This window comes from Triticum dicoccoides, chromosome 7A (genome assembly GCF_002162155.2).
Source record: "Triticum dicoccoides isolate Atlit2015 ecotype Zavitan chromosome 7A, WEW_v2.0, whole genome shotgun sequence".
NCBI classification, from domain to species: Eukaryota; Viridiplantae; Streptophyta; class Magnoliopsida; order Poales; family Poaceae; genus Triticum; species Triticum dicoccoides.
This window is the reverse complement of record NC_041392.1, coordinates 524,761,515-524,773,733: the sequence shown is the minus strand read 5'-3', so window position 1 is coordinate 524,773,733 and position 12,219 is coordinate 524,761,515. Positions and strand designations below refer to the sequence as shown.

Here is a 12,219-nt window from a genome sequence, read left to right as displayed (position 1 = left end):
ATGTCCAACCGCTCATCCTCGATTGGCGCAATAGGCTCCGAGTTAGGGGTCGGAACCGATGCGTGTGCGGCCTCCAGGACACTGTCCGGGGGCAGAGCTAGATCATGCCTCTCGAGATAGTGCGGCGCGCTTGGCCGTGGCTCGAGTCCGTCGAAGATCAAGTCTCTGCGGATGTCAGCCGTGTAGTTTAAGCTTCCAAACCTGACTTGATGGCCAGGGGCGTAGCTTTCGATCTGCTCCAGGTGGCCGAGCGAATTGGCCCGCAGAGCGAAGCCGCCGAAGACGAAGATCTGTCCGGGGAGCAAAGTCTCACCCTGGACCGCATCGTTGTTGATGATCAAAGGAGCCATCGGGCCTAAAGGCGACGACACAGAGGAACTCTCAATGAAAGCACCAATATCGGTGTCAAAACCGGCGGATCTCGGGTAGGGGGTCCCGAACTGTGGTCTAGGCCGGATGGTAACAGGAGGCAGGAAACACGATGTTTTACCCAGGTTCGGGCCATCTTGATGGAGGTAAAACCCTACGTCCTGCTTGATTAATACTGATGATATGGGTAGTACAAGAGTAGATCTACCACGAGATCAAGGAGGCTAAACCCTAGAAGCTAGCCTACGGTATGATTGTTGTATATGGAGTTGATTGCCTACGGACTACAATCCTCCGGTTTATATAGACACCGGATAGGGTTAGGGTTACATAGAGTCGGTTACAATGGTAGGAGATCTTGAATATCCGCATCGCCAAGCTTGCCTTCCACGCCAAGGAAAGTCCCATCCGGACACGGGACGAAGTCTTCAATCTTGTATCTTCATAGTCCAGGAGTCCGGCTGAAGGTATAGTCCGGCTACCCGAACACCCCCTAATCCAGGACTCCCTCAGTCTCTTATTGTCAAAAAGAAATCTCTAAAAAGTTTCGTGGCATTTGGATTTTGTTTGGTACTGATATTCTAAAAAACCAAAAACAAGCAAAGAACAACAACTGACACTGGGCACTAAGTTAATAGGTTAGTCTCAAAAAATAATATATAATTGCTTGAAAATGTATATAAAATATCCAAGATTGATGCTATAATAGCATTGGATAATAAAAAATTATAGATATATTGGAGACGTATCAACACTACCCCTTTAGATCTTAATGCTTTCCGTGGACCCAAGCTATTATCCTTCTTCGTCCAATCCGACAACTTTCTCTTTCGAGTGCCCGGTCCATTGGCATCAGCGGTAATCTGCTTTAGGTGGAGTAGTCGATGACATGTCAAATGTGCCTTGTTCCTCTCCTATGGCTGCCTTTCTGCGACACTCGTCTAGGTTCTAGGGTGAACATGTCCATCTATGACGGTGCATCGCCTTTCGAGCCAGGCGAGGAGGCAGTGGCCTTCTTCGACAATGGATCTGGATGGTTGTGTTGCATAGGGCCCATAATTTGGTGATGGTGTACCTTTTCATCGACGTCGGTCTTTTCTTCTCCTGAGCCGGCATTCTCCATTCCTTCATGATTTGTTCGTGCAAGAGGACCTCGTCATCTCCAAGCAATGTGTTTCTTCTCGTTCAATTTTAGCTTGTTGTATACAGTCGTCCCGGTTATATTAGATTATCTTAGAATTGTAGGTAGTTTGGAGCGGTGCAAAGAATCAAAACAAACCTAGGGGCAAACACACTCAAATTCTTATCAGCGCCCTGCATACACAAACAACTCTCGTGTAGCCTCATGGAATTCCCTAGGTGGAATAGAATATGCCAGTTTCCTCGAGATTCGTGCAAGAGAGCGATCTAAGAAATCCCGCACAGGGGCCTGCGTGGGAGGTGTACTGAGGCTTGGACTGATTTTTTCCCCAGTAAACCGGTCAGCCCTAAAGACTTCCTATTTAGTTCGGCGGATCCCCCAATCCTCTACTCGCCTCCACCCAAATACTCCAGGACAGAAAACTTCGAACGCCCGCCCAAGAAGCGGCGACGGCGCCATGGGGGATCGGCCAAAGCTCCCTGCCCGCTACGAGCAGGTGAAGCTGCTCGGCGAGGGTAATTTCGCCAAGGTCTACCTGGCGCGGCACATGGATACGAAGGAGGAGGTGGCAATCAAGGTGATGGACAAGGAGAAGCTCATCAAGTTGGGCGCCGTTCAACAGATCAAGCGCGAGATCGCCGTGATGCGCCGGCTGCGGCACCCCAACATCGTGCAGCTGCACAAGGTGATGGCGTGCAAGTCCCGTATCTTCGTCGTCATGGAGTACGTCCGCGGTGGCCCGCTCTACCGCCACATCCCCGCCAACGGCGGCCTCAAGGAGGACGAGACGCGCCGCATCTTCCAGCAGCTCGTCTCGGCACTCACCTTCTGCCACGCGCAGGGCGTGTACCATCGCGACATCAAGCCCGACAACCTCCTCGTCGACGAGCACGGCAATCTCAAGGTCGCCGACTTCGGGCTGTCCGCCCACGCCGACACGGCTCGCCGGGAGGCGCTCCTCCACACCGTCTGCGGCACGCCCCTGTACGTCCCTCCGGAGGTGTTCGCGCGCCGGGGCTACGATGGTGCCAAGGCGGACGCCTGGTCCTGCGGCATCGTCCTCTTCGTGCTCGCCGCCGGCCGCAAGCCCTTCCGCGACGACGACTTCATCACGCTATACAGGACAATCTGCCGCGGTGACTACCGCTGCCCACGCACCTTCAGCCCCGAACTGGTACGCATAGTACGCCGCCTCCTCCAACCAAACCCAGCGCACCGGATCACACTACTGCGAATCAAGGAAACAGATTGGTTCAAGAAGGGCTTCAAGGAAATAAGTTTCTATATCGACAACAAGGACTGCCTGCGCAGCCTTGATGGCTCCGAAGAGCCTGATCTCTGTGACTCTGACTCCGAGGACGAGACTGCCATGTCTTCATCATCCTCCGGCTCTTCCTCTCCGGTGGCTCATGGCGATGGCGGCGGCATGCACACCTCGGTTTCAGCACCGTCGCTTGTAAATCTGGAGAAGATGCACATTGCTGCAGCCCGTGCCCCTGAGCCGCGTATAAGACGGATCAAGAGTATGAACGCGTTCGACATTATCGCCTCCTCGCCAAGCTTCGATCTGTCCGGGCTGTTCGAGGAGCGCGGCGAGCAGTTGCGTTTCGTGTCCAGCGCGCCAGTGAACACCATCATCAAGAAGCTGGAGGAGATCGCCGGGCAAGTTAGCTTCACGGCGCGCACCAAGGATTGCCAGGTGAGCTTCGAGGCGACGAGGAATGGCCACAAGGGCGCGCTGGCCATATCCACCAAGATATTCCAGCTCACGCCGGAGCTCGTCATGGTTCAGGTATGCAAGAAAGCCGGAGATACCGCTGAATACCGTCAATTCTGCGGCAGTGAGCTCAAGCCCGGCCTTCGAGGTCTTGTGGATGGCCTGCCCGAGGATGGCCTTCCTCCAACGCTGAATGTTGCGTGAAATTTTAGAGAATGTGGGTGAAAAGCAGCAGGGCTTGATTTAAAAGTATCTTCACTTTGTTTTTCTCATTGTTTAGTAGTTCAGTTCAGGACTAAACAGTGTTAGTGGTGGATCACCGATGTATCGACATTGAGTTCCAAGTGTTGTGTATTCTGCACATTAGAAAAAATATTGCTTGTTGCTAATTAAATTTTTCTAGACTGTTTTCTATAGCAAAGTTAATTTTGAGGTTGATTTGGTATTGAAACATCTACACATAATTCATCTCATAATATTGAGATGAGACTGGTTAAGAAGCATCAATATGGCATCTTTCCGTAGTCCCCTGATATGTGAATGATTGTCTTATCATAACATGTAGTCATGGGACATGCTTAACTATGGATCTTGTTGGCATGGAGTTTCAATCTTGGAATCACATGTCCTTTCCTAGCACTCAAGGTAGTTTGATAAATATCTTCCTCAGGTGAAACTGTGGAATGTCAAAATGGCCACCAATGTTGGGATCTTCTCACATGATCTCTTAAAAATCTATGGCAGGGAGATGCCCTTGTGAGGAAAATTGAGTGCAAAGTTGAACAATCATCTTCCCCTTTTGGAGGGCACATGTTTCTGACAAAAAGGGGAAAAGGGCGAGAAAATGATACGAGTTGATACTAACATGTGTGCCCTGTCTAGAGGGGAATCACAAGCAGCATACCATAGCACCATGGGATATGTGCCAGAGATTTTTGTCTTTGGACATTAGCTACCTTGCAGCTATCGATATACTGCTCTTTTTGTTCTCATCCGTGAAAGGTGAATCCATAACCTCTCTGCAATCTTTCCATGATGGCCGCGCTGTCCATTAGTGTTATTGTCCAGTAAACCATACACTTGCGGCCATTCAAGCTGAACCATTCTTTGTTCTCTTCAACTTGCTGCCAAATGACAGTGGTCCTTTGCTGATATCGACAACTCGTCAAAACAGCAACATGTTACTTCAGACAAAACAACAGTGTCCGTTCATGAATTTTATACTTGCTATTACTTGTTTACTATTTTCTTCCAAGACCTGGTAGTAATCTGGACACATGCATGGTTGCTAGACTAGAACTAAACTACTGATACTCTTGCTGTAGATTAGCCACTTCTTTACTCAATTATATGGGAAGATTACAAGTACCAGCACAGCATGAACACTGAGAGCCACATAATGATTCAGAGTGTTCAACAACCAAAATGGTGGTGGGTCTTCGCCTGTGATGAGCCACATGTCCGAGCAATTTCTTAAACTATACACGCCTATCAGCATCCTAGTGGGTTTCTGATTCGGAATAACGAAGTAAGAGTATCTTGTATCCTATATTTGCTCAACATCAATCACTTTTTAAATCATAGTTGCTGACGTGTCTCAATTAACTTAATCAAAAGCTGACATGGCATCTGCTGTGCATTTTTTCAGTCGTTTAATAGGTTTTTAACGGTACCCGGGCACTCCTAACGAACGGTGGGGAGTACATGGCATATTGAATGAATATGAGCCTTCATCCATCTTAATGCAAATGTTTTTTTTAAAGACATGGTAGCCCTTCGTATACTTTTATGAATATTTTTTTAATAGTAATCTGGTGGCTGATCTTATTGGGTGCTTCAATACAAGTCTTAAGGAGTACAACGTACCTTATGTTGGGGGCAAAATCATAATGGAGAGGCCAATTTACATGTCTCAATCACATTCAGAGTGAGTACTTCATTGATGATTTGCAGCTGACATTAAATTTTCCTTTCTGAATCAACTTTATGCCAACTTATGTTAAACATCATTTTCTGCATTGAAAGGCATATGCTAATCCATTTGGACCATTCCATACTTCTTTTCCATTGTTTTCCAGATACAGATCAGAGAAGGCTCACGTGATTGACAGCTACGGGCACCCATGGGCGTTGTAAAACCACTGAATCATGTGGCTTACATGAAAGACAACACCTGCTACGGCCAGTGAGAAGGACTGTGTGTAGAAACAAGTATGCTCATTTTCTCTTATTATATTTGCTAAGCATCTCTGCTCCTTGTTGATGGTTACATAATAACAAGATAACACATGGTTAAGACAGTTTAGAAGCTCCTAGTTCAACAACATGAGCGTCGTCTCTGAAAATAGTTAATTCGGGTAAAGGAAACGAAAGGCACCACAATGGTCGTTCTGCTTCAGAATATAGATAGCCTGAACTGTTTTATTAGATAGTTGCTCAACTTCCATCACTCAAGAGTCCTTGAGTTGGTAAAAAGCAAAGTTCAACTTTTTGATCATCGTAATTTCTCCAAACTGCTTGTTTCATGATGGCCTGAAATATGTAACCAGCCTCTAACGGTACGTGAAAAAACTAACATATCTTTCGTCATGCCGAGACAATCAGTGTTCCCAAGATATTTCCCCCTTTTTAATCGGCCCCACTATGATCAATAATGGTTCCAGTACTGTAGTGTTGTCGTTGTTCGTATATGCAATGCACAACTAGTGAACCCTCTTCTAATTCTAGCCGTCCAGTACCACACAAGCAGACAAATGTGTAAGCAATCATAGAAGGCCTGTCCTGCCTCCCCTGTATCATTCGGTGGTTGAGAGCACAGTACAGCTCCATCAGAATCATGCGCATCAGCTTTGCGTAATTTTTGGTGTTTCTCTTTGCAAATTGCTAGTAAGTTCTATAACAACTGATTTGGTTCAGTTTCATCAAGGGCTCGATTGGGCCACGTAGAGTACCTGTCATGTGTACATCTCTGCAGGCTGCAGCGCAAGCACTAGGTGTATAATTGCTCCCCTGCATAAGTATGAGGAGGAAGCAACATGGTTACATGGGGGATGAAATATTTTCTGCCATCAGTAGAACACAAGTGTTAACCCTGAAGGCCGAAGCACAGGTGGCTGGTTGCCTTCATGATCAGGCACTTTGTTCTATTAAGCTCTCACCGATTCTGATGCGTGGCCATGCTATGTAACGATGTGACGAAGGCGACTTGAATCCGTTTTTCTTTTCAAAAAGGAACATCTAAGGCGCAAGAGGCTATGTTGGTGGATGCTTACATGAAGCAAACTTTCATCTATAAATGTACAAATCACGCAGAACATTTTACTCTTACATAGCTCATGTAGCTTCCCCGTGAAAAAGAGAAATGATCTAATGAAGCTCGGTACTTTGGTGTGTTAGTAATTTAGTGTACAACTCATGCAGAACATTTACTCTGTTTGCACCAAATATGTGTCTCGACCCAAAGAGATCCCCTGGGCCGGAGACTGCCGTTTTGTAATTGAGTTTACCGATAATGGTTAAGTACTAGTACTTCATAAAACTAAAAAGTGCCATTTTTCAGTAAAAAGTGCTTCTATATGCATAGAAATATAAAAATTATTTCTGTCTTTTTTGCGTAAAGGATCCAGATCTATTATTCAACTACAAAACATCTCAAACATAATAAAAATTAAATTAAGATTTCGAGACCACCGAACAACCATTAGGGTCACCAAAATGAGCCGTCGACACGCTCTTGTCGTCACTCCTATCGGAGCCGGCTTGACCTTGTAGATGATAGTCGGGAAGTCTTGGTGCACGTGCCTCTAAAGACTAGTGTCCTAGAGCCGCAATCATTATTGTTGAACCCTTGAATTGATCTGAACCAGCTCACACGAAATCTTGTCACATGATGAGAAATTCTAACCTCACCGCTTGAGATGAATCTGTTGGAAATATGAGCAATTTACCATATGATTTTATTAACAGAAATAGTAGATAAAACATGACTAGCATAGCAGAGATAAGACAAGTCATGCAATCCGACAAAGAGTATGCAAATAGCATCTGAAGTAGTGAATATGAACATAACATATGTAGAACAGAAACTAGAACAAGAAACCGCTGCAGGATGTCAAACAGAAAGAACACGAAGACGTATTGAGCTGCGGCTGTAGCATTGGGGTTTGCGTTGGCGTCGTTGTTGTCCATGTCATCGAAGAAGTTGTCGACGTCGGGGAAGAAGTCGTCGTTTGGAACCGGTCGTCGGCGTTCGTGGCTTCCGTGGTGAAGAAGTCAGTAGTCGCGCAGAGTGCTCCCCAAAAACTTTATCACCCTTCTCCTGTACAGGACTTGAAGTGGCGGGGTTTCAGAGACCTACTATCCCCACCAGTGGTGCACGCCGCAAGCCGGGATGGGGAAGAACCTAGCAACTTAGAGTTTGTAACTCGGTGGTGAGAGGAAGATGATGTTTTGACGTGTCTCTCTAGAGAGGAGCGACCTCTCTGTTACAGGCACAGGAGAAGGAGGCAATGACAGGAGGCATAGCAAAAGAGGGAGACGAAGCAAATAGGTAGCAACCGAAGGGTGCAGCGTTCGTATTCAATCTCCACTACAACAAAACTTTTGAGGTCCCGTGTGACCTTTCGTATACCAGTCGTGGCAAAAATTTAGACAATGGCTCAGCCAATTCCTGCAACTCGCGGCGCGTCGTGACGAGGCATGGCGAGACGGGCGGCGGAAGAGGAGCGTGCGTGAGTGTCTCTCTTGTTCTCATCCTCATACATGTGGGGAAACAACCTCTCTTATAAGGAGGTCTAACTCCTACTAGATGAGCAGTATGCGACTAAATTTTAGTCCACCTCTTGCCTTGCATTAATTGGCTAAGTAGGTCTCTAGGATTTATTAGGAATTCTAAAAATGCAATTGGCTTGGCCCAAAAATAGACTAAATTCCAGTAGAATCTACTCCGGAGCTTCATTGACTAAGTCTAGACAGACGAACTCGAAGAGGATCGAAGCACTGAAGTCAAACTTGAAAAAGAAGGGTCATCCTCCTCCTTAGCGCCACACTTGTGAGGACTAAACAACCTAATCTAAAGTATTAGCTAGACAGAAGACTGTCGGAATTGGGGTTGCGGGGACCCAAGAGATTCGAACTTTGGGGTGCACTTGTTCTTACCGCCCTACTCTATTCCGCTACCAGCACGACAAGGCTGCGGCGAGCGCGAGCTAGCGGAAGCGGGCTGGAGACACGGCAGATACCCAGGTTTAGGCCACCTTGCGGTGTAAGACCCTACTCCTTCTTGGTTTGAGGATTGCCCTCGTGGGGAGAACGAGAGTACAAGTGTTTGAGCGAGAAAGTGGTCGACCCCCTCTACGGCAGCACACTTCCCTCCTTTTATACATGCATTGGTCCTCTTCCCCTGTAAACATTGGCGGGAAAGGTTTCCACACAACGGTAGTTTGAAGGGGGACAGGGGCGCAGTCTATCCTGACTAAAGGCAGTCTTCGCCTACAAAGCCTCCATCCATGACGCGTCAGTGGGCTCGGTGATGACCTCTGTCCCGTGCTCCCGTCGTCTTGGTTCTCTTGCACCGATTAGACAACCTTTGGGGATTGCTTTGGGAACTGATGTCACTACAAAAAAAAGACACTTCCATGATGATACATGTTTGTCACAGTAGGTCACGTTTTCTGTCATGCATGTATATCCATGACATTTTTATGACAGAATCAAGATAGTCATACCTGTGCTGTCGTAGAAGTGTTCCATGACATTACGGAAATTATCATCATGGAAGTGTCCACTTCCATGACGATAAATCGCACGTCACAGAAGTGCTTTCGTCAAGGGTGACCGACATGTGGCATCCACCACAACGGGTCACCGTTAAGCTATCGGGTCCGGTTTTAGATCCGACAACCCGTTAACAGCCCGGACCAATGGGAAATTTCCACGTGTAAAATTCTGATTGGCCGGAGGAAACATGTGTCAGCTCGTCAGTGGGTCAGATAGGCGCCTATGATATGTCTGAAGGAAATATGCCCTAGAGGCAATAATAAAGCTGTTATTTATATTTCCTTATATCATGATAAATGTTTATTATTCATGCTAGAATTGTATTAACCGGAAACTTAATACATGTGTGAATACATAGACAAACAAATTGTCACTAGTATGCCTCTACTTGACTAGCTCGTTGAATCAATGATGGTTATGTTTCCTAACCATAGACATGAGTTGTCATTTGATTAACGGGATCACATCATTAGAGAATGATGTGATTGACTTGACCTATCCGTTAGCTTAGCACGATGATCGTTTAGTTTGTTGCTATTGCTTTCTTCATGACTTACACATGTTCCTATGACTATGAGATTATGCAACTCCCGAATACCGGAGGAACACTTTGTGTGCTACCAAATGTCACAACGTAACTGGGTGATTATAAAGGTGCTCTACAGGTGTCTCTGATGGTACTTGTTGAGTTGGCATAGATCAAGATTAGGATTTGTCACTCCGATTGTCGGAGAGGTATCTCTGGGCCCTCTCGGTAATGCACATCACTTTAAGCCTTGCAAGAAATGCAACTAATGAGTTACTTGCGGAATGATGTATTACGAAATGAGTAAAGAGACTTGCCGGTAACGAGATTGAACTAGGTATTGAGATACCGACAATCGAATCTCGGGCAAGTAACATACCAATGAAAAATGGAACAACGTATATTGTTATGCGGTTTGACCGATAAAGATCTTCGTAGAATATGTAGGAACCAATATGAGCATCCAGGTTCCGCTATTGGTTATTGACCGGACACATGTCTCGGTCATGTCTACATAGTTCTCGAACCCGTACGGTCTGCACGCTCAAAGTTCTGTGACGATCGGTATTATGAGTTTTTGTGTTTTGATTTACTGAAGGTAGTTCGGAGTCCCGGATATGATCACGGACATGACGAGGAGTCTCGAAATGGTTGAGACGTAAAGATCGATATATTGGATGACTATGTTCGGACACCGGAAGGGTTCCGGGAGGTTTCGGACATATACCGGAGTACCAGGGGTTACCGGAACCTCCCCGGGGAAGCTATTGGGCCTTATGGGCCTTAGTGGAGAAGAGAGAGGGCAGCCAGGAGGTGGCTCGCGGCCCCCCTTGCCCCAATCCGAATTGGACAAGGGGAAGTGGCGGCGGCCCCCCTCTCCTTCCTTCTTTCCTCCTCCTCCTTCCCCCTTCTCCTTCTTGGAATAGGAAAGGGGGGGACAAACCTACTTGGAGTAGGATTGCCCCCCCCCCTTGGGCGCGCCTCTCCCTTGGCTGGCCCTCTCCTCCTCCCGCCCTTTATATACGGGGGCAGGGGGCACCCCAAAGACACAAAAATTGATCTGTTGATCTCTTAGCCGTGTGCGGTGCCCCCCTCCACCATAATCCACCTCGTTTATATTGTAGCGGTGCCTGGGCGAAGCCCTGCATCGGTAGCTTCATCAACATCGTCACCATGTCGTCATGCTGACGAAACTCTTCCTTGAGCTCTACTGGATAGTGAGTTCACGGGACGTCACCGAGCTGAACGTGTGCTGAACGCGGAGGTGCCGTACGTTCGATGCTGAGGATCGGTCGATCGTGAAGACGTATGACTACATCAACCGCGTTGTTATAACGCTTCCGCTTAACAATCTACGAGGGTACGTGGACGACACTCACCCCTCTCGTTGCTATGCATCACCATGATCTTGCGTGTGCGTAGGATTTTTTTTTAAATTACTACGTTCCCCAACAATGGCATCTGAGCCAGGTTTATGCGTAGATGTTATATGCACGAGTAGAACACAAGTGAGTTGTGGGCGATACAAGTCATACTGCTTACTAGCATGTCATACTTTGGTTCGGCGGTATTGTTGGATGAAGCGGCCCGGACTGACATTACGCGTACGCTTACGCGAGACTGGTTCTACCGACATGCTTTGCACACAGGTGGCTGGTGGGTGTCAGTTTCTCCAACTTTAGTTGAACCGAGTGTGCCTACGCCCGGTCCTTGAGAAGGTTAAAACATCACTAACTTGACAAACTATCATTGTGGTTTTGATGCGTAGGTAAGAATGGTTCTTGCTTAGCCCGTAGCAACCACGTAAAACTTGCAACAACAAAGTAGAGGACGTCTAACTTGTTTTTGAAGGCATGTTGTGATGTGATATGGTCAAGGCATGATGCTATATTTTATTGTATGAGATGATCATGGTTGCCGCTTTATTGTATGCAATGCAATCGCCCTGTAATTGCTTTACTTTATCACTAAGCGGTAGCGATAGTCGTAGAAGCAATAGTTGGCGAGATGACAACGATGCTATGATGGAGATCAAGGTGTCGCGCCGGTGACGATGGTGATCATGATGGTGCTTTGGAGATGGAGATCAAAGGCACAAGATAATGATGGCCATATCATATCACTTATATTGATTGCATGTGATGTTTATCCTTCATACATCTTATTCTGCTTTGTTTGATGGTAGCATTATAAGATGATCTCTCACTAAATTTCAAGGTAAAAGTGTTCTCCCTGAGTATGCACCGTTGCCAAAGTTCGTCATGCCGAGACACCACGTGATGATCGGGTGTGATAAGCTCAGCGTTCATCTACAACGGGTGTAAGACAGTTTTACACACGCAGAATACTCGGGTTAAACTTGACGAGCCTAGCATATGCAGATATGGCCTCGGAACACCGAGACCGAAAGGTCGAGCGTGAATCATATAGTAGATATGATCAACATAGTGATGTTCACCATTGAAAACTACTCCATTTCACGTGATGATCGGTCATGGTTTAGTTGATTTGGATCACGTGATCACTTAGATGATTAGAGGGATGTCTGTCTAAGTGGGAGTTCCTAAGTAATATGATTAAATTGAACTTTAATTTATCATGAACTTAATCCTGATAGTATTTGCTTAACTATGTTGTAGATCAATAGCTTGCAATGTAGCTCCCCATTTATTTTTATATGTTCCTAGA

The 12,219-nt window shown here is 46.5% G+C and overlaps 1 protein-coding gene across 1 annotated transcript; it reads left to right on the top strand.

The window, feature by feature from the left end:
• Window positions 1–1,894: 1,894 nt before the first annotated feature.
• LOC119328657 (CBL-interacting protein kinase 25-like) lies at window positions 1,895–3,663 on the top strand. Its single transcript, XM_037601638.1, has one exon. It carries the CDS (start codon window positions 1,968–1,970, stop codon window positions 3,429–3,431), a length of 1,464 nt encoding a protein of 487 aa, XP_037457535.1. The 5' UTR covers window positions 1,895–1,967; the 3' UTR covers window positions 3,432–3,663.
• Window positions 3,664–12,219: the final 8,556 nt, after the last annotated feature.